This window comes from Podarcis tiliguerta (assembly GCF_965153285.1).
Source record: "Podarcis tiliguerta genome assembly, chromosome: 16".
In the NCBI taxonomy this organism is placed as follows: Eukaryota; Metazoa; Chordata; class Lepidosauria; order Squamata; family Lacertidae; genus Podarcis; species Podarcis tiliguerta.
Window position 1 is genome coordinate 15,796,288 of NC_139549.1, and position 27,378 is coordinate 15,823,665.

At 50.3% G+C, this 27,378-nt stretch overlaps 1 protein-coding gene and 1 long non-coding RNA gene across 5 annotated transcripts in view; one reads left to right on the forward strand and one right to left on the reverse strand.

Annotated features, from left to right (window-relative positions):
• The window catches only part of NRXN2 (neurexin 2), a 345,397-nt gene that overhangs the window by 292,747 nt on the left and 25,272 nt on the right, over positions 1-27,378 (forward strand). For 3 of the 4 annotated variants that reach the window (XM_083417037.1, XM_083417039.1, XM_083417038.1), the window contains 3 exons: positions 6,382-6,471; positions 15,494-15,816; positions 24,149-24,227. In XM_083417037.1, coding sequence (XP_083273163.1) covers positions 6,382-6,471; positions 15,494-15,816; positions 24,149-24,227 — 492 coding nt within the window. The remainder of the gene's footprint in view (positions 1-6,381; positions 6,472-15,493; positions 15,817-24,148; positions 24,228-27,378) is intronic. The other variant, XM_083417040.1, reaches the window with a different exon arrangement.
• On the reverse strand, positions 5,354-8,975 carry LOC310666400. The gene is made up of 3 exons (XR_014505899.1): positions 8,707-8,975; positions 6,753-6,943; positions 5,354-5,650 (listed from the first exon to the last, which is right to left on the reverse strand). It is a non-coding gene; the product is annotated as an uncharacterized lncRNA (long non-coding RNA).

Consider the following 27,378-nt stretch of genomic DNA (forward strand, 5'->3'; position numbering starts at 1 on the left):
TATGACTCTCCCTCCCCCAATTAAATATAGAAGTACAGCTCTCTCTCCTTTTGGAACTTTTTCCCCATGTCCCAAATGCTTTACCATTCTAGTTTCTTGATGGCTTCAGAATGAAGAGTGTTGAAAAGGCAACCTGTTTTTTAAACAGTAAAGAACCTCAGCTGAAGATAATGTACCCGTTTAAAAAAATTAATAGCGCTTTACATATGGAGTGTTTGCTGTGGGGTCCTTTGGATTATCTAAAAAGAGAGGGTCCCAAAGCTTTGAATTTCTGGTTGCAAGTAGGGTGCAATAGGAGGAGGGAGGATCTGGGGCCCATGTCTTGGGATGCAAACAGGAAAAGGAAGCCCAGGCTTTAATAACCAGCAGTTGAGTTACAGAATCCCCACTCAGGGACACAATCAGGATCAATCTCTGAGGTTTCCTTGGGGGAATCTTTTGCAGTTTTGTGAAAAACCAAGTAATAATCAAACCAGTGAATGAGGTTCAGCCTTCTGAGGGAGAAAAAAGTACTAAATCTGGCATGGAGGCCCTATTTTGCTGTAAACAACATATTCAGTGGGCATTTCCATGTGTCTGATAAATCCTTTTCTTGGAAAATAAGCAAAGGGTCAGGTGGGAAAATTCATTTTTAAAAGCTGCAGGTTTTCTTTCTGTCTGTTTTGATCCAGGTGTGTGTATGTAACGTATAAACCATTATTTAAATTAACCTTGATTTCAAAAGTTTAAGCAGGGTACCTTGGACTCTCCATGAATCAGGTTTCAACCTTCTGTTTCTTGTGAGAGTCTCCTAAAAACAAAATACACCCACCCACCTGGGAGTTGGCCTTCTCATCTTCATTAGGAAGAGTACACCTAACCTTCCGCAGGTGCTTCTTGATCCAGGAAAAGGGAGCAAGGACGCTTGGGCCCATGAGTTAAGGGGCAGCTGTCCTCAGTGAGGGGCCCTCCTCCAATCACAGAGGCTCCCCAGGTTTTTCAGGACCTTTGAAAACTCCAGCGCAACCTCCAAAAGGAGACCAGGGAGATTGTCATGCCAGACAGTGTGGAGAGGGCAAGGGATAGCTACATTCATTCCTGCTTTCCCCTCAAAAGGAACTCAGATACATATATAAAGCTGTTGTCCTCAAATATTGTCCCCATTTTACAGAAACTGAGGCCCACGAGTTCATAACCAAACAGAGGTAGGCTTAAGTGGAGGGCAGAACCCTCTAGCCACATTCCAGAAGTCCCCAGGGCGAGGGCACATATGTGTGCCATTTGCTTTCTTTATTTTATTGCCCCAAATTAGCTGGAGGTGGCAGCAGTATCTCCTTTTTCTTTGCCTGTTCCTCCTGGCTGCCTCTCTCCTCTGCCACCAGAGTTTTCCTCCTCTTCAGTGGTTTGGCTTTTTCCTTCCTTCCTTGTGCATAAAAGAAACCCACTTTGCCTGCGCTCTCCTAATGACAGACAGCTCATCCAAGGCCGGGGATGGCTTTTAAGGCTCTCAGTCGATTAACTGCCTTGCCCTTAAACGATTGATTGGTTAATTAACCAATTAAAATAAATATTACTGTTATCAAAATCCAGGTGGTATTTTGAGACTCTTTTTAAACGAAGCTAATAATCCCTCTTGACAAAATACCACCGAGGCAATTCGCTTAAAAGCGTTGGGAGGAAAATCCTGTGGCGCTCAGGAGCTCCAAAATCAAGCGATGGCACCAAATATTCCTGTTGATTCTGCGCTCCCTTTTCATGCAGAAGATGCTGCATGCTAGTCAGAAATCTGAATTTCTGATCTGCGGTTTAACGTTTCTGTGAAATTCAGCCCCACTCGACAGCTGCAGAAGAGTGACCCACGGGGCTCAATCCTGAACGCTGATTTTTATGTCAGCCTCTGAGTACCTGCAGAGTGCATTTACCTTTTGAGTAACTACAACCAGTCTTCACACATCTGGCATTAGAGCAGAGGAAAGCAGACGTCAGTCTTCTGGGATCTGATTTGCTTTTTAAATAGAACCAAAAGATCTACCAGCAGGAGCCTGGTGCAATGTAGTAACCCAGGGTAGGGGGAGCCAATTACTTTAAATTCAGAAACTGGGCAGGTCTTCATCCTAAGAATTTATTTTCAGCATCAGAACGGAGCTTACAGTCCCTTTTCACAAAAATCTGCTCCTGGATGCCGTCATTCCCCACTCCAAATTTTCATTTCAGCAGCGTAATTGGGGTGGGTGGTGGGAGAGCAGGAGCCTTTTCTGTTAAAACAGTCAGGAGCCCTTGTGCCTCTACTGCACATCAGCCAGAGATTTGTTTATTTCATTTCCTTTCTATCCCACCTTTTTCTCCCAAGGAGCTCAAGGTGTGGCACACATGGTTCTTCCTTTCCTTTATTCACCCCAACAAGCTGAAAATGAGTGGTGAGCTCAAGGTCACCCACTGAGCTTTGTGGCCAAGTTGGGATTTGAACCCTGCTCCCTCCCAGGTCCTTGCCTGACACTCTATCCCCTGCACCACCACTGGCTTTTAGATCTGCCCCCCCACCCCCCCAGATTAGAGCACTGCCAACACACAGGGTCTGGCCCTGCCAATTGAATCCATTTCAAACCAGCTGCAGTGCTTAGTCTCAGTGTGCCTTCTCCCCTTAAAACACCCAAGTGTCCGGTGTGGGTGGGGGGGGTGTTATTGTCCAGTTCCTCTATTCCCCTCCCCTGCTCCATGCCCGGTGCTGCAACTCACCATTTCCGCAGATCCCTCCTCAAGACCCAGCACCTTGACAGAGGTGGAGCTCCTGCTCCTGACATCCTAAGATCCAGCTGCTGAAGCGATCTGCCCCTGTTCAAAGCTTTTGCTGGGATACCGGATGTGGGGTGGGGGGGACAAGACTGGCTAGCTTCTGGCCCCTTGCGTTGCAAGCTGGCGCCTGGTCATTTACCTTCCATCTAGCAAATGTGCAGAATTACGCCATGCCAAGCATTTAAATAACCCACAATGCACTGAAGGGTCTTTGTTGCCTGGTCTGCAGCTTCGTTTTCACCAACACCACCCTTCCTTACAGCAGAGCCTCTTGGTGTGTGCGCATTTTGTTGTTGCTTTTCCCCCTTCTGCTCTTCCCATGGGTATACAGTGGGAGGTGGCAAGGGGGCTTTGACGTGTGTTTAGCGCACAGTCCAGCTCACGGAGCGAGGGTTGTGCAGCAGGAATCCCTCCCAAGCCGGATCCTGATTAGAGACTCGGGTCACTTTCTGAGGATGGCGTATTTTTAATTAAAAGATGTTAATCGCCTCGTTAATACAGAAGCTAATGAGAGCATGAAAAGTCCCTGACCGCCTCTAATTAGGGGCTGAATTGCAGAATGGAATGAGGAGCAAAAATGGGGAGGGGCCGCTGCCCCAGTGGAGCAGCACCCCCCCCCCACACACACACCCGGCAATTGCAAATCCACCCACTCCTTGGAAAACCAGCCTTGCATTCACAGAGGCTTAAAAATCCCCCATTCTGAAATGGTTCCAAGGAGTTTCGTTTGTTTACTAACACCCTTCAGTTATTTAGATTCTTCAGTGGTTTTACATCATAGAATTGTGGAGTTGGAAGGGACCCCAAGGGTCATCTACTCCAACCCCCTGCAAAGTGTGTTCGTATACACTTTGAATTACAAAATGAAGATGAGGAACAGGGTCAAATGCTCGGCCACTGGTACTGAATGGGGGGGGGGACTCTCACCTTGCCACATTTCACAACAGCGGGAGTCCCCCGAAAGAAGTTGAGGGTGGGACATCCTGCTTGCAGGTGGTGAACTGAGCGTGCCAGTTTTTGTTTGGGGGAGCTTGAGTCAAGCTCCCCAAATGGAGGGCACAGTTTTGGGGGGCGGATCTTTTCCCCTCCGCTTTTTTTCCCAAAACGCTGTTTCCCTTTAAAAAACAAACAAACCACTTCTTAAAGCTACCTGCTTGAACAGTTCCTCCATTCTCCTACTGTTCCGCTTCAACATTTTGGCCGAAGCCCTGAAGTGAAACAAAAGGATCCCTCCCCGTCCCGGAGCTTGTACACCTTGTCCTTTCCTCTGTGCATCCTCCTGGGCCCACCCAAAGGGCGCAGTCTGTTGTAGCCTCAGTGGGGAGCACTTTCTGCCATCTGGAAAACTGAGAGACAGAGGAGAACCAGTCTTGCTGGCCCCTTTTTACCAAGGCCGAGAAGTTGCAGAGCCAGCACCCGCCAGATGATCCTCTGCGAGAGTCGTCCTGCTCCCCGTTCCCACTGAACGTTGCCTGCCTCCACATGGCTGCCTTGACCCTGCTACCTTTGCCATGCTAGTTGATGGTTGATCAATTTCCCACCTGGCGCTGAGAGATGCCACCTGCCTCCTTGCAACAGCCACTTTCCTCTGCATCTGTGCACAGTGACAAAAGGCTGGCTTGATGACACTCAGTTTAAGGAAAGGAGCCAGCCTCACTCCCCGGGCATCTGTGGCCCCTGACATCTGGAGACCAGCTGTGTTTATCACAGTGCTGCTGAGTGAAAGGCGCTCTGTGCATGCTCAGGCGTTCCCTGCATTATGATTGCATCTAGGGTTCCAAATGCTGGAGAAGAATTTCCTGGGCCCTGGCTTGAGTGAGGCCCGGGCCCTGGATCCAACCTTGTTTCTTGGACTTTCTCAGTCAGATTGTCTCCACTTTTCTTCTTTGGGAAAGGAATCCTGTTGGCTGATGATGTTGCAGGTGACACCCATCACAATTGCCGCAGTTTGCTTCCAGCTTTTGGGGTGTCCCTGGTCCGCAGACTTAACGGTTGCCAGGCCCCAGAACACATGCCAAGCATCCAGTTCTTCCAGAAGCTGTCATCTCCTTTAGCATTCCTTTCCTCATACTCAGAGTAGTGCAAAGGCTCCCACCCCGGCAGGTAGGTCAGGCTAAGAGCCTTGCCTCTGCCATTCAGGTTGGGGCTTCGTGTTCTCTTTCACAGAACTTGGACACTCTAGTTCCCAAATCCCCTTTGGTTTAGCAATGGTGACATGTAAGAGCCCTGCGGCTGGACTGGGCCAAAGGGGGCCTATTTAGCCCATCACTCTGTTTTCACAGTGGCCAAACAACCCTAAGTAGCTAGGAAGCTTGACTGCCTCTGGGGCTGGAGGTTGCACAAGAACTTCAGAAGAGCCTGCTGGATCAGGCCAAAGGGGTCCATCTAGCTCAGAATCATGTTCTCAGAATGGCCAACCAAGTACCCCAAAGGGAAGCCCCTTTAAACAAAAGGACCTGAGTGACAGAGCAACAGAGCTCTCCGCACCTGTGATTCCCAGCAACAGGTATTAGGGGCATCCCTGTCTCCAGCCCTAAATCTTTGATTGGCTTAAACCTGCCAGGCACCTTTTGGCCCGAAGTGGAAGATTTGCCAGTGTCATTTCATGATGGGAAGACAGCAAATGGAGGGCGGGCATTTGAAAAGGGGGTGTCCATATTGCCCGGCTGAGGGAGGTTCCCCACTTGCATTTCAATGGCGCATTGTGTGTGATTCCAACCTTGTGTTGCTAAAAATACAGCAAAGGGTGTTCGGGAGCAGAGGAAACGCTCCAAGGACCAGGCCCAAGTGCCTCCTCAGCAGAGTCCCATTGGTGTGTCACACCTTCTAGGTGACATCGTGGGATCCAATATGGCTTGATTAGTCATTGATCAGTGTCCTGCGAAAGAAAAGGAAAAAAGAGGGTTGGTCCTGACCCAAATTCTTCTGCGATGCAGATGGCTGAACTTCTTTGCCTTTGTCCAGATACAAATGCAGGGCAGATTTGTGGGCTGTTGGGTCTGGGGGGAGGGAGGGAGGGAGGGAGTGGTTTGAAGGGAATGGCAGGGTGGGGGGTGGCGGCTGAAGAAATAAGGTGGGGGTGGGGGAACGATGGCTGAGAGTTTGGGAAAGGGACTTTTTAAAGAGAGTTTGACTGTGTGATGCTTTCCTCCCCTCCCTTCCCATTTTGTGACTAGGGATTAAAGTCTGCTAATAAAGTGAATTTAATAAACAAAAATAATGCACCCAGGGAGGCTTTTCTCCCTCCCTGGTGCAGCATAAATCCTTCTAACCTCCATCTACTCATCCTAACACTTAAACCTGACTAAACCGTGTAACTAGAGCTTTCTCCGTTGCTGGCTAAAACCGCTAAACCTCCAACCAAACCCCCACTGACCCCCCGCTTCCCCTCAAAACAAAAACAAAAAAGCAAACTAACTAATGGAAAACTAACAGCTAATTTCGAGCCAGCGCTTAACCTGCTGTTTGCCTGAGCTTAGTCTGACCTCTCTAAACGTGCTAACCTCTGACCTTTGACCTTCCAGATGGCGTGTTATGTCTCTCTCTCTACTCTTTTTTTCCTTCTTTTTCTTTTAACCATCTGCAAATCTCTCTCTAAACTCTTTGAAGGGAACAGTGATAATGAGCGGCTGGCGATTGCTAGACAGAGAATTCCGTATCGGCTCGGTCGAGTAGTAGATGAGTGGCTACTCGACAAAGGTAATTAACAATAATTAATTCCGGTTAATTAACAAGCAAGCAAGCAAAACACAAAAAATAAAGGTTTAAAGGTGCAGTCCTCTCCCCTTTCAGCCCCTTGACCCGTCCTTCACTCTCCTTCCTCCCTTCCTCTTCCTGCCCCCCACCCCAGCAGAATATTTCATGCAGGGCCATGGCTCAAGGCTGGTGACTGAAGATAGGGGCGGGGTAGCATTTCTCAGAAGGAATTGGGGCTCACTGCACAGGGTGGGACCCCTCCGTCCCTCTCCCCAAACACACACCTTATTCCAAGGCACAGGCTTCCTGTTGCGCATTGCCACATCCGGAAAGAGACTCCATGGGCAGTAGATAGATTGTCTCTAGCTGCACGTAGCTCTTGCATATATTTCTGGGTGGTGCTACGCACCAAGAGAAGTGCCACAGCTCTTATGCATCGTCTTGGTGATACTCCAGCACTAGGGAGGGTGGGGAGCTGTGCAAAATGAAGACATGAAGGATAGTAAGATGGGGGGGGGCATGATGTGATGATGTTCTACCTCCCCTGTTGGAGATGGGGCATGTCTGTGTGCAGTCAGGCAGAGGAGTCTTGCTGGTGCCCTGCTTGCTTAAAGACTTCCCATCGGGCCATCTGAGAAGAACAGAGTGCTAGAAGGAGCAGGCCCCTTTGGCCTGACCCAGTTACAGCCATGCTCTTCTGATGTGACAAGGTCAGAGAGCTGTGATGAGTGGTGAGGATGGATCTTCTAAAGGTGGAAGGGAGTAAGATGAGGGGTGGGGCATAACTGTCCTTAGAAGGCCTCTGAGAAGGTGTAGCCCGCTTTGGGACCCTTTCCCTTGAATCCCCAATGTGCCAGGAGTGGTGCTTCTGGATGGCACTCTGCACGTGCTCAGGGACACCGTCTTCGTTCCCATTGCATGTTCAGGGGCTGAACCCTCCCAGCCAAAGGGTTGGGGCTCAGTCTGAGCCTAGCTTGGGGATGAATTGGAGACATTCCATGAGATGTCAACGTTGGCGCCCCTCTCTTCCTCACCCCGTTGAGTATGACTGTCCAATCTGTGACATCATTGTGCTGTGACATCATTGCCCCACCTGAGGTTGCTGCCAGAGGAGTCTGGAGGATGCAAGGCAGGATGTTGTCACTGCGTTGTCCCAGGGGAATGGGGTGGGGCAAGAGAGAAATGGTGGGGCAACAGCAAGCAGCCCTACCTCTCGTCATGTTCTGCCTTTAAGCCCCAAGGTTTTGGTGTCCCTACATCTCCTCCCTCCCCATCTTCAGGACCGTAACTCTGTGGTAGAGCACCTGCTATGCCTGCAGAAGGCCTCAGATTCAATACCTAGGTCGTGTAAAGGGATAGCAGCAGTGACCGGTGTCAATGCACTCTTAACCTCCATCATACCTGATCATTGACCATGATGGCAGGGGCTGATGGGAATTGTAGTCCAACATCAGGGGGCACTACTTGATGGACCAAGGATCTGACTTGGGAGAACAGGAAATGGAGAGTCCTCTCCTGGGCTTGAGAGACAAAGCATTCTCCCTGAGTTAAGACCAAAAACTCATCTGGGCTTCCTGCCAACTTTCCCTATATTCACACGGTTGTGCTTGTAAGGGGCTGGGAGAGGGTTCCCAGGATCCTTTTAGATGCTCTGCAGCAGCCGCTCCAGTGCCTAGCAGTTTCTAGGGCTGCCTTTTCTGCCTTGAAAGGGAGCATGAGAAGTCCTGTGGCCTTAAAATGTGCAAAGTCAATAAGCATGTGCAGAGGAGGAGGAGCAGACGCCTTACAGGGAAGGGTTAATGAGGACCAGGTACATAGGCAGCTGCCTTATACTGAGTCAGATCATTGGTCTATCTAGTTCAGTACTGCCTACACTGACTGGCAGCTGCAGGATCCTTGCCTGGGGATGCTGCCAGCGGGGACTGAACTTGGTGCCTTCTGCATGCAGGGTGGGTATTCTGCCACTGAACTGTGGCTCTTCCCCTAAAGGGGTGATGGGATTTGTGGTCTGGCAGCATCTGGAGGGCCACAGCATCTGCTGTCTCTTTGGGCCTCTTGGTATGTTGTTCGCTAGCCCTGGCACAGCTGTTGCCAGCCCTGCTTGAAAGCCCCTGGTGGATGCCATATCTGTCTACCCATCCCCACTTTTGGGGGTCAGTGCATTTGATCTGCTCCACAGCTGGAATCAGGACCCCCCCCCCATACACACACGCCAGTTTCAGGTCTGCTTCTTCTCACCAGCTTTGCCACGGCCTCTGCTTGTGAAGGTCCCGGGAAGTGTGTTGGGCAAGGAGTGACCCCTGCTCTGTGCCAAACCGAGAGCTGCACCTTTAACACTTTAAACTCCGTGGGGAAGGAAGAAGTGTAGCAGCAACAAGACCAAAAAGAAAGGAAAGGACGAGGTCGCTTTAAATCTTAATTTATTAACCAGCTAATAACACTAACATGCTTTTAACTCAAACCAAGTGCTAAACAGTTTTTTTAACCGATAAATTCCAAATGTCTTAATAACCGTCTTCGCTGGCGTTGCATTTCTAAAGGGGGATTAAGCATCTAAATGTATCTTTTAATGTCTATAACATGATGGTTTAAACAAACAGCCACAAAATCACCCAAAACAAACAAACAAAGGAAGTTAAAGGGACGTTTAATGAGGTTTTTTTAAAAGAAGAAAAAAACAGGAGAAACTCAGAGGGTTAGCAGGGGGGAAGCAGTAAACGTGGGCGAGAGACCATCCCACTTTAAGCCTTTGGGTGCAGGGCGAGTTTGAAGGACTGGCTTGATGAAGAGCACTGGAAATGCGACATTGGGATAAATCCATGTGAGTAACAGTGGAGTGTCTTTAAATCCACAATACTTTCCTGCACACACTATTTCTCTCTTCCTTCTCCTCTTCTCTTTCATCTCTCACACACGTACCTGAACACATACTCTCACAAGCCAGGCTGAGGTGTGCCCTGCATCTTTTAGCTATAGGAACTAGAGCTTTGGACCCTCCTTTGTGGGTATCAAGTTCTTAGGCTATATACACAGCTCTTCTGTTGGGAGCAGGAGAGTCCACGTTGCAGCCCCAAGAAGGGACTCCGCAGGCTTTGCTTTCCAGCCCTAAAGCCCCTCCCTTCCCTCCGTTTGGGCTTTACCTTACTTGTCAACCCCCATTCAGAAGATCTATGATGGCACAGCCGCGAGCAAGCTCCAGAGTGCAGTTGCCCTCCACATTTCAACCACTTGAACTGCTTTGTGTCATTTCTCACACACCACTTCCTAGAGAATTTTGGGGATGGGGTTTTTGAATTGCATTGGGGGGTGGGTCAAAAGGACTCCCAAGGCATTTCTCTGGACACCCCTTCCAACCCCAGTGGGTGGGGAAGGGAGAGATTGGGTGGGGTACCAAGCTGCTTTTGTGCAACTGCAGTGGCTGGATTCTGTCTGGCTGAGCTGAATTTGCAGTAGACCATCTCCAGAAACACACACACACACCCATTGTGTTGTGCATTGATGCACACACCCTCTGGACTGAGGAGCGAAACAGGCCCCACTAATCCCCAAAATCTGATGAGTTGATTTGTCATTAGTTGATTATTCCCCACCCCCAAATCTTAAAAGGCATTCCAGAAGGGATAAAAAATAATTCAAAAAGTTGAGTTCTGCTGTTTGTTTGTTTTACTTTGAGCTGATATGTATAGTTCCTGTGACTGGAGAACCCCGAAAACCCAAAGCCATACCCTCCCATTTTGAGCGAGAGCTCAGGATGGCTTTGAGTGTCTTGTTGGGGTTCAGAATTGTGGAAGGTAGTTGCTGAATAGCCCCACAGGGCCAGCCCCTGGCATCAGTCCTCCTTCATTTTGGGAAGCAGCTCTTAAAGCAGGAAAAGACCGGGGAGAGTGGAGCTTATTGGCACCCCTCAAGGAAAGGGAACATTTGGACAGATACGTCTGTTACACACACACTCACGCACTCGTCTGCACTGCCTGATTTCAGAATAAAATCTCTATTAGGGGGATTGTCTGCTAAGGTTAGTTGGCATCTCGGGTTTTTAACATGAAATGGCAGAGGAAGGGGCTGCTCTTTAGTTGCTGCAAAATTTTGATTCCAGCAGTTCCTTCTTGGCCAGATTTTGGGGGGGGGCAGCCTCTGAATGCCTCCAGGAGCGGCACCATTAGACTTGCAAATTTCCCCTTAGCCTGGCAATGACTGGAGGGGGGGCATCCTGAGATGTGCCTGACACATTTCTACTTAAAATAAAATAAAATATAAGCTCACTTTTGATACTAGACAAACAAACAAAATCCACCAGGAAAAAAATGTTTTCAATTTCCACCCATCCAAAAAAACACACACAAAACTACTGGGTTGTAAATTTGCCTCTCCAAAATAAATAAATGGGAAAGCCTGTCACCCAGCTTGGCTTAAGATAACAGCCCAGAGCCTCATTTGAACTTGTGTTATTATTTACTCCCTTAATTATTTCCGTTTACAGCCCACTGTGTCTCTTGATGGGCAGGGGCTGTTTTTCATGGGCACCCAAGCCAGATTGCAAGCCTGGCCTGTTGGCACCTGCCCAGCCAGCTTGCTGGTGCTGAGAGAAGCCGGTCCTGGGCAGGGGCCAAGAGGCTCAAGTGAGCCCCCACTCCCTTCCTCCCTCCCTCCCTCCCTCCTGCTTTTCAGGGCTAGGGAATGCAAGGTCTGCAGCTGAGCCATGGCAGCCTCCTCTGCTTCGAAGTGCTTCCTGGCAGCTTTTACACTTCTGGAAAATAAGAGCAGAGTCAAGGAAAAGGCAGAGCCTGCGGAGGCACCCTTTCTCCCTGGTGTGGGTGCCAGAATTAGGGACCCAGACCTGGGCATTCTGTACGTAGCCAGAGGCACTCTCTATTGCACACACTTGGGGCTGCACCCTGGACTTTGAAAACACACTCTAAGCCCTCATCTGTTCCCCCGCCTCTTTCTTTTCCTTCCTTCCTTCCTTCCTCATGCAGTTCCTCCCTAGCCCTCAGCACCTCCCCTTGAACTATGGAGGGCTGGAAACCTTCCCTGCACCCCACTGCCTCCAGATTCTGCTTCCTCGTGGCTCACTGCCCAACCTTGCAGGACTGGCCGTGGAGCAGGAAGAATCCTGGGTCTGGAGATGAGAGTTTCTGCCTGCTCTAGCAGGCTTCAGCAATGATGGCGGAGGGAGAGAAGTACACGCAGGGAATATCGGCTACTCAGGCGGATTTACTTCTGAATTATGCCTCCCTGGAGGTTGCTAAGCCGTCTTGGCTTCCACAGATGTTTCATTTGGCGCTAGTCCTGTTTCCTCCCCACCACCGTCTCTCTCTCTCTCTCTCTCTCTCTCTCTCTCTCTCTCTCACGCACACACACACACCTCTTTTGTTTGCTGTTGAGCTGCAGGATTTCAGCAAAACAGGCTTGATGCTTTCCTGGCTTTTGCTCACAAGCATTTATGTCCATATAGCATCAATGCCTCTGGGCCAGGGAGTTTGGGCAGGCCCAGCGCAAGAGGCACACCAGGGCCCACAGGTGCCTCTGGGCAGACGTGCAGGCGCATTTTCACACAAGAAAAAAGAAAAGCCAGGTGGGGAATAAACAGGAAATAGCATTAAATGGGGGGAGTGGTTCCTGAAAACCAAAACTAATTAAGGCACTAAACCAATAAGCAGGTGGGTGGGGGTACGTAGGGTGGAGAACATTGTCAGGAATCCATTTATTTTGAGCCTGATTCTAACCCTGAACAAAAACCAAACATTAAAAATAACAATAATACTGACAATAATCTTGTTTCTAAAATGAAGGGGGGCAAAACGGGACTCAGAGGGTTAAAAATATCCACTTGCAAACTTCTCCAGGGGGAACAAAAAGCAAGAGCTGTTTATTTTAAAGTCAGGGTTTTGTTTGGGGTTTTTGGTTTTTTTATAATTATTATTTTTTTCCATAACAGATTAGGAAAGTTCAGTCGGCTCCATCTGGAGATGCTTTTTTAGGTTGCAACAGACGGTCCCTTTAACATTTCCCCATCTTTTTTCCCCCCTGCACACAAAAAAACCCCCACAAAAACCGTTTGAACGAAGAGTGAGCGAGGGGGGAGGGACTCTCCCAGCCAGGCTGGAGTTTGAAGCTCTGCAGCTGGCAGGGGCATCAGCTAATGAGCGGGTGGCGGGGGTGGGCACGGGGAGGGGGAGCTGCTCTGTATTCTCAGCCCTTGGCAGGCAGCTTTTCCAAAGTCCCTCTGCACTAGCTCATTCAGGTGCATGCGTTTCCCTCTTCAAATGCTCTTCTTTCTTGTCAGGGGGCCTTCCACATGTCCAAAGCTGACTGCCCCTTTCCCCCAATTTGACCGAAGAGACCCACCACCACCTCAGCTGGGCAGTAGCGAAAAGTAGTGAGATTCCCTAGAGCAGAGGGAAGGGACCTTCTTTCGTGGGCAGCCTTGGGGGCTGGGCTGACGGTGGTGGGTGCAGGCAAAAGCAAAAAGCAGGTGGGTGTGACCTACCTTTAGGCATTAGGCTATATTCCAGCCATAAGGAGATCAGCGCAGATCTCTCCACCCAAACAAGCCAAGGGACCTGAATCCCATGAACCACATTCCTGAGGTCCTGCCCACCTTGCTGTTGAGTCCTCAATACATGAGAAGACCCTTGCTGGGTGGCTCCTCTTTCCTCCAGTGCCCAACTGGGAAGGAGTTTGAGAGCTCCCCATTACTGGTACCCAGGAGCAGAATGCCACTGACGCCACAGACTGGGTGGAAACCTCTGTATCAGCCCCTAGACACCCTGTTTCACCCCCCCACCCACCCCCTGCTGCTTTGAAGGGAGCCATTTTCAGTGGGGGAAATGGGAGGGAAGGGCCAACCCCACTCACCCCCACACGACTGCTATTCATTTACATAATAGATGCCTATACAGCAGGATCACATCCTTGCTCACAATCAACACTCATCTTGCTCGGTTGAAAGATGTCTGGTTGAAATTGCACAAATTAACTGCACGCAAGGCGGAGAGCTTCAAAGCTTTTTTTGCACCTGGTTTTCCTGGTGCAGAAAGACCTTTCAAGTTCCCCACCTTGCTTGGAGGGCCCGCTTGGTGCACCAGTTCCAGAAGGTAAGATTGCTCACATGGGGGGCAGTTCCAAGGGGGTAGTTTGAGTACACACATTTTTTTCCATATATGCACCATCCCAAAAAACATAAAACACCTCCCCTACCAACACACACAGACAAAATGTGGTCGTGCTGTATACACATGCATCTATTTTGGCCCTTACACAAAACGGCTCACTCTGCAATTCTGCTGGCTTAACTGAACAAGCACCAATTTTTCCCTTGTATTTCCCCCACACACATAGAGCCATTGGGACCCTTTCATCAATTCCACCTAACGTGGTCCCTCTTCTGCCAAAGCTTTCCCTAACCCCTGCCTGGATCTCGCTCACCTTCTGACCCCCGTCAAGCTGGCCCCCAACTTCAGTTTCCATTCATGCACACCCTGCCCCACTTGACAATGTGTGCCGTGCCCCCCCCCCATGCAAATTGCTCCAGAGGGCATTTTTTCCTGCTTCCCCTGTTCCCGACACTGATGCCACCCATCACAGACTCTCCCCCCAAAAGACTGTCAGTGGCTATTTTTCCGCTTACCCCCCCCCCACCTCAATCTGTTAGGTGCCATGAAGGGTCCTTCCCCTCTGGGCCCACTTCCTCTAAAGCGGGTAGAGGCTGCTCCACCAAAGCAAGTAGAAGACCCCCAGGGGCCTGAGGGGAGTTGGGCTGGGGCAAGACTGCTTGTGATGCCAGTGGGCTGATTTACAGGAGGCAGCCATGCCCACCCCTCACATAAGGACTGGAGCATAGAATAGGTGTTTCCCATGACCCAGGCCCAGGGAGGTTGAAGGACTCGCCCCATCCAGGAAGGGTAAGGCGGGAGGGTGAAGCCAAGGTGCCCACACTTGCCCTCCTGCGCCCCCACAAGTCCTTCTGCTTGTCAGCCTCACTTCCCCAATCTCCACCGGGGTTCCAGCGGCTGACTGGGCCCCCTCCGTTCTCGCTCACTCTTTGTCCTGCTTAGGGGGCCTGAAGTGCAAGCCAGGGTGCAGGGGAGCTGGTTGGAAAGCTTATGAGGGGTGGGCAGGGGAGGGATCGGAGTACATCCCACAGAAGGTTCAGGGAGGGGCAACACAAAGCACAGAGCTGAAGGATGGCCAGGGCAAGAAGCTAGAAAATGAACCCGTTTCCATGATGGATGGATGGAGAGGCAGATGCGTAAAGAGGGAATAAGAGTCAAGAAAGACAGATGAGATAAGAAAGGTCTCTCTCCTATCTGTCTCTTATTCCACACACTCTGCTATCCGACTGCCATAAGGACGAAGAAAATAGATTAGAGAGGAATGTAGAGTGGCTCGATTGCATTTGATTGAGTCAGACTTTGTGGGTCAGTCAGGGGAGCCCCAGCGGCAGTGAGTGGGTGGGCAAATTCCAGCCTTTGGTCTCCTGCACCTGCCTGACCCCCCGCTTTCCCCGCCTGCCCAACCAAGAAGTGTCTGTCTTGGGCAGGGAGGGAGGCAGGACAGCACAAGCCACAAAGGCCCCCTCTCACCAACATAGGAGGCGAAGATGGATGGTTCCCAGGGGTATAGACTAATCAAACTCAAGAAGGCTTGGAAGAGCAAGGTGGGTGGGTAGAGATAGATGGATAGATGAACAGGCAGATGGATAAATGAGCAGATGAGGGACGCATGAGGACAGAGCTGCTCCACAGGGTTGGTGGTGGGAGCAGAAGGTCTCAAGGTGGTGCAGAGAACCATTGAAAGACCAGAAGAGGAAAATGCAGGCCTCCTCAGAGGGTGAAGGGAGAAGTGCTTGGGCTGCCCTTCCTGAAGTTCCAGCCAGCCTGCTTTGACAGCTCTTGTGTACTGTGTGCTGCTGAGCCCCACCACCCAACTGCCGAACCCCCAGTTCATATATTGTCCACCTTCTCTTTCCGCCTGCCCTCTCCTCCCCCCGTGGCTCCCTGCCCCCCTCCCTCTCCCCCGCCAGGTCGCCAGCTGACGATATTTAACAGCCAGGCCGCCATCAAGATTGGAGGCCGGGACCAAGGCCGCCCCTTCCAGGGCCAGATTTCGGGGCTGTACTACAACGGGCTCAAGGTCCTCTCCTTGGCAGCCGAGAGCGACCCCAATGTGAAGGTGGAGGGGAACCTGCGGCTGGTGGGCGAGGTGCCCTCCGTCATGACCACGGAGACCACAGCCACCACCTTGCTGGCAGACATGTCCACCACCATCATGGAAACCACCACCACCATGGCTACCACCACAACGCGGCGTGGCCGCTCTCCCACCATGCGGGACAGCATCACCCAGGTCAGTGGGAGGGAGGAGGGCCTCAGAGGCAGGGAGGGCAGGGAGGGAGAGGTCTAGCCAAGGAGGGGCTAACTGGGCGGAGGCGATGGGCAGAGGAGGAGCCCGGCTACAGGAGGGCAACCTGGGAGTGGGCCTCAGGGGTGGTTGGGGGTTTGTGTTGAGCCAAAGTCCCCCCCCCCCCCCGAAAAATGTTTTCGCTCATATTTTGCTTGGGGGATGGGACCACCTAACCAAGGAGAGACGTTTGCAGCCCCTGAGATTATCCACCACTGCCTGAGTTCATCGGTTGTCAGCTGGTGGTCAACATCCCCCCCCCCCGCCCCAAAACAATAGAGCCTGATGATCCCGGCGTCTTTTTGACAAGGGCTTGAAAGGGGCGGTGCCCCCACTGTCACCATCATTCTTTTCTTCAGAAGCCCTCGTCAAGAACAACAATACATCATCATTCTCAGAGCCTTCAAGCGGGGCAGGGAGGGATAGATATTGAATGGCAGCTGTTACAAGGGGCTGTGGTTACCAGCAGCTAAGTTTTGCCAAGCCTTGAATCCCCCCCCCCCCACAAAATGTTAGCAGCCTCCCATTTCTCCATCCCTGAATGGTGAAGCAAAACGGGAGAAGCGGGGAGTAGGGGTTGGTTTTGGCACTAGACTTATCTGCTCTTAAAAATCAGAGCATCTTCAAAAATGGTCTATATTGGCACGTAATGAGCCAATGCGCTTCCCTGGTTATAGCACATCTGTCTTTGAGAAATCAGAGCTAGGCATGTTGGACAGCTGATTTGAGAGCTTAGAAGCAAGCACTCGAGGAGACTGGCTCCAGCATTCCAGCATCGAAACCCATTTCTGCATGTCTGCAGAAGCAGATGGACAAGGGAGGAAGGGTCAGCAAGTCAGAACAAGCCCTGCTTCCTTTCCTCTCTCTCCCTGTGCTGCCTTTGCTTTTCAAGAAAGCAAGCCTGGAAACTTCCCATCCCAGTCTGTTTGGTGTTGACTTCCTTCCAGCCCTGCCGTTCTTGAGGTGGAACACCATATTCATGGTGTCCTGCAGTTCCTTTTAGGGATAGATTTTTATTTTTCAAAATCCAACCACTGAGGCTGCAATTTGAAGGAAGAAAGTAATGGGGGGGGGGCAGGAGGAAGGAGATTTCTTAACCCCTTCCCATAATGCCATTTTCCAGCTAAAAATTGTGCCTCTCACAATCATCAAAGGAGCTTGATGGAGTAATTTTATGCTGAGAAGTCCCTCTCCCCCTATGGAAACCTCAGTCTTAGAAGCAGCAATTTATTTTTAAATGCCTGTAAAAATAATCAGGCCACTCTTACGTATCCCACATTTTGCATCTCAAGTCCCCACTTACTAATAGCCTAGCTGTTGGATGCACACCCACACACACCAGGCTGCACCTGGAAATGAGCAAGGCTCTGGTAAGGCCCAACGTCATTGAATCATAGAACTGTAGAGCTGGAAGGGACTCCAAGGGTCATCTAGTCCAGCCCCCTGCAATGCAGGAATCACAACTATCATGTCCCTTTCCTTCCCTTCAACCTGCCTTGACTGTCTGCTCCTGCTGGAAGATCTGCTTCTGTTTAGGCTCCCCTCAAAACTTCCTGCAACTGGCATGAGATTCTTCATCTCAGGGTTGTGGGTTCGAGTCCCACATCACCAAAAGATTCCTGCATTGCAGGGGTTGGACTAGATGACCCATGTGCTCTCTTCCAATTCTGCAATTCTGTGTGTCTATGCTCAAAATCCGGCTGAGGGTTTGGGGCCGAAGCCCAAACCCTGGGTGCATTTAACAAAACAAAATCCTGTATCCTAACACATGCCGCTGGCTTGGCAGGAAAGCCTGAAGTCAGCCCCTGAGTGAGGCTTGTTTCTGTTCCTGCCGAATTGTGCTGAACTCCCTCCACCCCTGCTTCAGCTCCTTGCTTTTCTTGCTAGAGGAGACCTGATGGGCAGCAGTGGGGGGAGAGGAGGAAGAGACAAGGAGGGCTCAGCTCTTTGGACTTAGCTTGGGTTCAGACCCCAGGTGTATTGATGTAAGCACCCCCTCTCCTCACACACACCTTGCACCGATTGGGGCAAAGCATCGTAAAGCAACATAAAAATGCCATTAGCAGTCAGGCCACAAACGCAATATCATAAAAGGTAATGAAATCACATTAAAATATTAGAACGCCTTAAAAGGTTGGAAATAAAAAGCCCAAACGAGAAAACCACACACATGCAAAGGGCAGGCGGGGAGCGGATCACCCAGAAACCTCCGGTGGATAAAGGAGATTGCTGGTTTCCAGTTATTGACAACCATGTCTGACACAGGCTTCTTCATCAGGAGTCTGGCATCTCCATATGAAGAGTTGTGTGAGACTCAAACACTTGCCCTCCCCTTCAGCATGGCAGGCTGGTCCAGGAATGAAGAGGACCTCCATGCCAGTGTTGAAGTACCGTATTTTTTGCTCTATAAGACTCACTTTTTCCCTCCTAAAAAGTCAGGGGAAATGTGTGTGTGCGTCTTATGGAGCGAATGCAGGCTGCACAGCTATCCCAGAAGCCAGAACAGCAAGAGAGATTGCTGCTTTCACTGCGCAGCGATCCCTCTTGCTGTTCTGGCTTCTGAGATTCAGAATATTTTTTTTCTTGTTTTCCTCCTCCAAAAACTAGGTGCGTCTTGTGGTCTGGTGCATCTTATAGAGCGAAAAATACGGTATCGCCTATTCCTAATTTTACACACACCTCCATGCCTTGATCCCTTTACTTCTGGTTGTCTGCCCTCTTTCCTTATCTCCACTTGCCATCAGCAAAGGAGAACGTTAGGGTAAGGCAGCCAGATACATGCAGAGATGGACTTTGTAAGTTACCTTGGCATTCAGGCCTTTGTAGGTGGAAGCAACTTCAAAGCCACAACACCTGTTTTCTCAGCTCTTGTTAGAGAGCAACTGTATTAAGCCATTTTAAAACTTGCAGCATACTTGTCCACATAACGTCCCTGCGAGGTTGGCAGCTTTTAGTCCTATCTAATCTGAGAGGAGCTTGCCCGCAGCTTCAGTCCCGTGCTCTCATAAGACCAGCTCTTCAGCCCCTGCCCAACGCATGCCTTTCCTTTGTCCCTGGTGCTGGCACTCTCCCTCCTCTAAGAACAGATGTGCTTGGCTCCTGGGATCCCATCTTTCATAGAATCATAAAATTGTAGAGTTGGAAAGGACCCAAAGGGTCATGTCCAACCCCTCCTGCAATGCAAGAACCACAGCTTTCCTACTCTGCTGCCAAGTGATAATAAACTACACGTAGAGATTTGTGGCGCCCACTTTCAAAGAGCACATTTTGGTTTGGAAGTCTCACAGGAGCATCTTACAAACACAGGAAGCTGCCTTTTGCCAAGTCAATCTCTTGGTCAATCTAGCTCTGTATCGTTTGCACTGACCGGCAGCAACTCTCCGGGGCTTCCCAGAGGGGTTGTTCCCAGAGATTGACCCCAGGCTCCACCCCCGCTTTATAACCCTTTTCTTAGTCATCATGGTTGCCATTAAAGGGTGACTTTGATAGGAGTGTCAGGAGCCACCTTCTTACTCTGATTCAGAGAGTTGATCCACCCAGCCCAGTGCTGTCTGCACTGTGCGGCAGCAGCTTTCTGGAATTTGAGCCTCTGGGGCCTTTCCTGACTGGAGATGCCAGAGATGGAACTTAGCACCCCGTCCTGCTGGTGATGCCAATCTTGGTTGAGCAAAGCACCGCTTTTTTTTTTTAATAATATTTTTGTTAAGGTTTTTACATAAAAAGAAAAAACAAAAGAGAAAGACAAAAAGACAAAAACAACAACACAGAAAAAACAAATATAAAACAATTCCATTTTCGTAATATTCCTTGCATTTACTTATTTTCCAGACTTCCCCACACCTCCCCTCACTGTATTCCAGCACCGCTTTAAAGAAGAGCATCACCAACTGCCTCAGACCATTTGGGGCATCAGTATTGCCTGAGGGTTTCAGAAAGGCACCTTTTTGCTCCCGGAGGGAGTTGGCGATTGAACCCAAGACCACCTGTGTGGAAGGCACATGGGTGCCCCTTTCATAAGGGCCACTTATTCTGGGGTGGGTGAACAAGGATGGTGGTCATTCTCCTCCTCCTCCTCCTGGGCTCAGTCTTATTTTGGGAGCCGCAGAGCTGTGGGAAAGGGCTGGTTATCAATACTCCTCCCCCCTTCCACCACACTTTGCAATACATGCAAAAAAGGAGCCCTCATGAATGTCTCCCCCCTCCACCTATCTCCCTCAGCCGCGCTTGGGCCTTTCTGCCTCTGATGGCACAGATGATGTTCCTTTAAAAAAAAAAAAACCGCTGACAAAGTCTTCCGGTTGCTATGGCAACTGTGGCAGTAATTAGGTTGGCCTGGTTTCTCGTGCCTTGAAAGTGTGGGGTGGGGGGGACACAGGAAAGAGGCAGGTGGTGTGAAGATACAGAGGAATTTGCACTGGGGACAGCAGCAGGGGGGCAGTTTTGGTGCTGAAATCATCCCCTTGCAACTGTGCGTTAATTCATCTGGAATCCCCACCTCTGCTCCAGCGCAGCCCTTGCAAGGAACAATTCAGCTCAGAGCCACCATCACCCTCTTCCCCTACTATTTCCAGAAGCTCAGTGGGTGGGGGGCAGAGGGGAGATCAATGGATAGGTGTTGGTGGGGATGTTACCTGATCCTGAAAACACACACACTGCCATGGGAGAAGCACGCAGAAGGCATTTGGATGTTTGGAGACAGATGAGCATGGCCTCCTTAGTGGGGACCGAGTTGAGCAGCAAACCCAGAATTTCCAGGGTCCTTCCACAACAGGCATGCAAGGTGGAGCTGCCACCATTTTTAGTAGAGCTCTGCCAAAAATTCCTTTTCCAACCAGGTGTTGCGGGTAGAGAATGAAATAAAGCTCTCTTGAAAGATCGTGGGGAGGGAATTCCCCCCGCCCCCGGTACAGTGGTGCCTCGCAAGACGAAAAGAATCCGTTCCGCGGGTCTTTTCGTCTTGCGGTTTTTTCGTCTTGCGAAGCAAGCCCATTGATGGAGTAGCGCTATTAGCGCTATTGGCGATTTAAGGGCTAAAAACGGCTTTTTAAGGGGTGGGGGATTAGCGGTTTTGCTGCTAAAATGCTTTTAGCAGCTTAGCGATTCAAAATAAGGGGTTTTGGAGCCAAAAAAAAAAAATTCAATTTTTTTTTGTCATTTTTCGTCTTGCGAAGCAAGCCCATAGGGAAATTCGTCCTGCGAAGCGCCTCTGCAAACGGAAAACCCTTTCGTCTTCTGGGTTTTCCGTCTTGCGAGGCATTCGTCTTGCAGGGCACCACTGTATTTTCATCGGTTTGCAGCTCACCTTGCTGACCCTTATAAGGTAGCCTATGCTTTTGTAGGTGGGGGTTGGTTATTAGACTAAAAAGGGGGAGTCCTGTACCACTCAGCTGCACAAGGCTCATTCCTTTGTTTTCAGCCAGCCGCGCTTCCCAGAATGCCTTGAGAGCAATGTCCCCAAATGACATCCCAGAGCATGGCCAGCAAGAAACCTCAAGAGGCTCTTTCCAAAGCTTCCCACTAGCCAGCCACAGTACCAGAGGACAGGGAGTGGCAATCCCCTCCTGAAAATTTTGGAGAAATTTATATCCCTCAGAAATGTGGCAGAAAATCACCCTCCATTTTCCCAGGGGGAGAATGTCTCAGGGACCCCAGAGGGGCTACATGACCCCGTCACAGAATCCTCCTCCTATCTTTTTCCATTTCCTTCCATCTTTTTTCAGACCACAAAGAAGGCAGATCTTTTTTGGCGATGGTGTTGGGGAATGGAGGAACGGTTTCTATTTTTGTAAATTTAGATCTCCTTTGCATTCCTTTTCTGCCTTTTCCAAAAAGCAGTGCTTTTGAACTTTCCTCCACTCAGCACACCTTTACTATTGCCTTCCTGGTCAGCAGCATTTTATCATTTTGTTTTATTTTTAATCCCGCTTTTGATGAGCACTAAAACACTTTTCGGATGGATTTTTTTAAATTAAAACATTTGCACTGCAAAATTTAAATGAGTAGGTGCTATCACAATCCTGAAAGTAATCACTTAAATAAATAAGCTCTTTAGCGTAATTGATTTTTTTATTTTTAAGGACCAATTTCAAATTGTTTACAAATGGCTGTTCAGGCGAATCGTCCCCTCTGCTCTGATGCAGCGATGTTGCGCTCACCTGAGAAGATGGAACATGGCAGGGTGTCAGCAGAAAAAGCACACTATCTCTTAAGAGCATAGAAACAAGGTCCACTCATAGCAATGACTGAATAGCATGAGGAGGCTGTGTTGTCTGGGAGGGGCCTCCCTGAGGTCTACCATCCCCCCACCCCCCCAAAAAAGGCTCACTTCTCCAAAACCAGCTTCCTCTGCTGCTTACAGGTCTCTCTGCTCTTTTTCCAGAGCATCTCCTGGGAAGAACAGGGCAGCAAAATGCTCTGGTGATCTGCTCTCTCTGTCTCTCTCTTTCCCCTAGCCATCCACCTCAAGGGCCTCTCCAGTGAGAGCACTTCTTCGCTTCCCAAGGGCCCTCCATGATACTCCAGCCACCCTCTGTCATCCCCGTTGGCCACTTGGCACAACAGCCAGCCGGATGAGTGAGTGGAGGGAGGGAGCAGGCCAAGGACCCTGGTGGGCCTGGCCATTTGTCTCTCCCCTTTCCCTGTGCTGTGCAACTGCCTGGCTTCCAGTAAGCGTCTTCATCATGAGTTTGCCTCATAAAGGGGTTTATCCCCCCGTGAGAAACCATCCATTCCTGGCCTGCTGCATTTCACTTATTCCGGGAACAGAATCTGGGTTCCCAACAGAAGGATTTGTCCTCTTTTTTTTTTTAAAGGCACCAATTTCCAGACACATTCGCAAGAGAGGGAACGTAGCATGCCAAGGGGGCAGTCCTGGCCTCCCATACCCCCAATGAATGCTCAGTTTCAGGCAGCGAGGAATTCAGCTTGGAGATGGGCACCTCATGTGGAGTTGAGGGGGGCTTAAGCCTGAGCGTGGAGCTCAAGGATAGCGCCAGATCCTAAGGACTTTGAAAAGAGAAATTATAAAAAAAGAGCTCCCCCTGGGAAAATGGAGCATGTGCAGAGTGCATTTTTCACCCCCACTGACCACAGTTGGGCTCCACACCCCTGGGATTCTGGCATACCCTTCCAAGACTTCTACCTTCTGAAAAAAGCCCAGGGCAAGGTACTCAGGGCTGCTTGGATACCATCAGCATCCTCTGGTTGGAAACCCTGGTATGTGAGGGTTGGTGACACCGTAGTGAAAGGAAAGCACTCTGCACATGCTTATAGCCACGTCTTTATTCCTGTTATTCTGTGTGATCCAGGGTGGAGAACGGGCTTGGTTCAGGTGAGCCACAACTGAGCTTAAGACCTGGATGCAGCAGAATCGAGTTGTTGGGGGGGGGGTTGTAGCAAAGGAAACCTCCTGCAAGACCAAGCCCTCCTCCAGCTGCCTGCGTGGCAGTGAAGGAGTGCAGAAGCGGGAACAGATTTCTGCTGCTTTCCCTCGTCTCTTGGCACCAGGCAGGAGCAGGATGCGCCTCCCAAGAGCAGGCGGGTGCTACGGCAGGAGGAGGCGAAGAGGCAGGGGCATCTCTCCTGCCATCGTTTGTCTCCAAAAGCGCCTCATTTATATTCCCCTGTAAGAACAGGGTCCTGCTGATTGATTCTGTGCCCCAGGTTCCTGTCCAAGCCTTTGTTATGCTAATTCTGACACAAGGAGGTTGATAGGGATGGTGGCGCTGGCTCCGGAATATTGATGGCGGAGGGTGGGGGGAGAGCAAGGATGCCCCTCCTCTTCTGAAATTTATATCCTCCCCTTCCTCAAAGGAGCTCTCCTGTGTGGCCCACCACATTGCCCTTGGAGGTAGGGAAGTTGGGGTGAGTGCAGCCAGTGGCACAACTGGGATTTTCAGTTAAACACCCTCTGCCACTCCAGGCTGGCATGGACCCCACAAACATCCCCTTCTCTCATCCCAGAAAACCACATACAGAAGCTGCCTTCCGCTGTGTCAGTTCATCTTGCACTCACAGGCTGCGGTTTTAAACCTTCCTGCAAAACAGGAGCTCAGTCCCTGGAGTGCAGGGGCCTGCCTTAAAACCACATGGAGGCATTTCTAAACCTATAACGATGAGAGGAGTGGCAGCAGTTGCAATTGGCAAGTCTGCCCAGATATTCCTGAAGCAGGAACCAGAGGCGGCAATGAGGGGAAGGGGGTTACTCCACTGGGAGTGGTTGCGACGCGAAGGCCTTTCCTCCGCTGACCCCCTGCCTCTCGTCTTCCTCTCTCTGCAGAACACAGATGACCTCTTGGTGGCTTCGGCCGAGTGCCCCAGCGACGACGAAGACCTGGAGGAGTGCGAGCCTAGTACTGGTGGGTCCTTTTCCATCCTCTCAGCCCCGGGGCACACCCACGGCCAGGAGGGGGAGGGGAGCGCACAGGTTCTCATTCAGGGGCCCACCTCCGTGCATCATGCACAGGTAGTGCCCTCGTGACAGGGGGATTGATCCAGGGGTCCTTGAGCAACTGACTTGCTGAAACCAACACAACACAGTAGCAAGACATCATCCAATCTCTTCTCTTTCTCTCTCTCTCTCTCTCTCTCTCTCTCTCTCACACACACACACACACACACACACACATATGCTGCCTTCTCCATTCTCTGCTCTGCACACAGGAGCCTCCTCAGAGCTGGGTGCTTCTGTGCTTCCGCGACGGCATTGCGCAAGCGAGGCCCTTGGCATCCTCAAAATACCAGTGTTTGTGTCTTTATACCCTGATTTCCAAGGTGATTTTCCATAGCCGCTTAAAAACGGCAGAATGCAAAATTAAAAGTCAAGCAAAGCACTGAGAATACACAGCAGCGTTTAAAAACACTCCCCGAAATAAGGAAAAGAAGAGGAAACTATCAGTCATAAAAGGCCTTTTCAACTGGCACCTAAAAATGGAGAGTGCTTGAGAGACTTTCCCCAGGGAGAGAATTTTGCACTTGTGGAGCCCCTCCCCCAAGTACCTGCCAATTAAAGTAGGAGTGCTCAGTCCTCATTCAGCTTGTTGGGAGGAGGGGATTTGCCCCCTGAGTGTGTTTTTTTAAAAAAACACCTTCTGTACTTGTGCAAATCTGTGGCAGGGAGCGGGAGTCCCCAAGGCATAACAGTGCCTGCTTCCTGCTTCCTCTGTGGCCTTGCTTTAGCTCCCCTTCCTGTTGGCACTCTGCACCAACTGAGTTTGCTCATAGGGTGGCTGCACCTTACACACCTTGTCTTTACCTTCCTGGGGGAAAAAGGGCAGTCTTATTCTCCGGTTGCAGACAGAAGGGCCAAGGAATGGAGCTTCACATATATGACCTTTACAAGAAAGCAGAATATTGTTATGGGGGGAAAGACCGGGGTTGAGAGGGAGCAGAGAGGGAGCAGCTTGCCTAAGGCTACTACATAGTTTCACGTCAGTGGCAAGATTCAAAATGGACCACTGAACTCTACCCTTGCAACACATTCATTCAGGAGCAGTGTAAAAACCCAGCCATGGTTGCCAAGACCTGCCCAGGTGCTAAAAATATGGGCTTTACACCCACCCACCAGTGGCAATCGGGCTTGTCCCCTGGCATGCCTCCTTTGGACTGCTGTGCCAAAACTTCCAAAAGCTAACCATGGAAAGTCTTCAGCATCCCCAGGGAGGGCTGGGGAAAGATTCCTGCCTGAAGCCCTGGAGAGCTCATGGCGTGGGAGACTGTGCCAAACCAGATGGGCAGATGGGCGGGTTTGGGGTAAGGCACCTTTACTTTGCACATCGGATTTGGGTCGGAGATTGTTCTTGGTGCTCATTTGGAACCTTCCATGCATTGCCTTGTCTGGACTAACCCACAACGGAAGCAGACCCCCCACACACACACACAAACACACATGACATCACTGCACCTGTGTGTCACGTCCCCCCGCCGCCATGTGTGGACAGATAGACAAAGCCATCCTTGACACACATACTATCCAAATGAAGCCGCTGCTGCTGCGGCTGCTGCTGCTGCTGCTGCTGCTGCAAACCATGGCCAGATGTGATTGGGGTGCAGGGCAGAGCAGCAGTTAGGTGACAGGCATATCCAGCACTTTGCATGTGCCCTGTGTGGACCACCCCACCCCCACCCCCCAAAAAATGTGGCCAGGAACATATTTGTATATATGTATTTGTTGTAAGAATTCCAAAACTGCTTTCAGGTTTGCAGTCTCCCAAAGTGGTTTTACATCACAATGTTAAAACAATATAACAGTCATAGAACTTAATGCAATTTGAACTGGCCCATCCTTCCACAACCTGGAGCCTTCTGGAAGTTTTGTATCAAAACGTCAACCACCCCAAGCCCTACAGAGTTGGTTGGAGTTGGCTGGTGGAAGGCTGCAGTCTAAAATGCCAGGAGGGCCCCAGGTTGGGGGTGGCTGAATGGGCCTTTCTTCCAGCATGCCCCCACTGGGGTTAGGGCTTCTGGGTATCTGCACCTTTAAGCTCCCCTTGTGGCATCTGCTTTGTCTACAGCATCAAGCCATTGGGAGAGGTGTTTTCTTGCTCATAGAGCTTGATGGAACTGAGCAGCAGTGTCGTGGGTATGCCACGATTCTGGTGAATCAAATCAGGACGGTTCTTGGTGCCTTCCTTAGCTTTGTGAGAATCTTTGCTGTCAGCTGCTGTTTTGCAAAGCAAGTTCCTAGCCTTGTGGCTGTGAAGATGTGCTTGGAAGTGTGTGAGAGGGGGCTGTCTTATGCAGCTCCCCATGACTACTGAGAAACCAGAACAAAATATGCCAAGGAGGAAGACTTCTTGTAAACCGCTTTGAGATATTTTTTACTATCAAGTGGTGTATAAATTTTGTGACATAAATAAATACATAAATATAACCCCAGTCATATATGCAAAATAACAGGGAGTTCTGCAGGTCAGCCAAGTTTGCATATTTTTTTCTGGTTGCAGCTAAATCACACCTCTCAGTGTAAAAGGGAAAGAGATAATCTTCCCACTCCTGCAGGGTAGGATGGGAGGAACAGAGCAACCCTCAGCAGTGATAAGAACAACATCAAACGCAAACCCTAAAAGCTTCTGAAGTTTGAGCGATCTTTCTGCAATGCCCCAGAAAACAGACTCCTAGAGCTTGTTACAAAAGGGCTGCCTATTCGTGTGATATTGCCCCAAGCTCACTGCCCACAATGGGGAGGCAGGAAGAGAGAATGAGGGAGGAAAGAGGCCCCTTCAGCTCAGGGTCCCCTCTCAGAGCTGCTGCTCCCAGACGGGGTCCAGTTTGGGGTTTGGGAGGTGAACATGCTTGGTGGCAGAGGAGAAGAAGCAGGTCAAGGTCAGTGGGGAGACTTCACAAGATCAGGTGTTAACTGAAGGGGAAGAGAAAGCCACCTGGCGGCTGCTGTGGTGTGGACCCATTGACCAGCCTGAGAACCCACAGCTTTGATCAGCATGTCCCCACCCCTCCACCCCCCAAAAAAAATAAGGTCTGCAGAAAGGTGTTGCTGGAAGCTTACTTGCT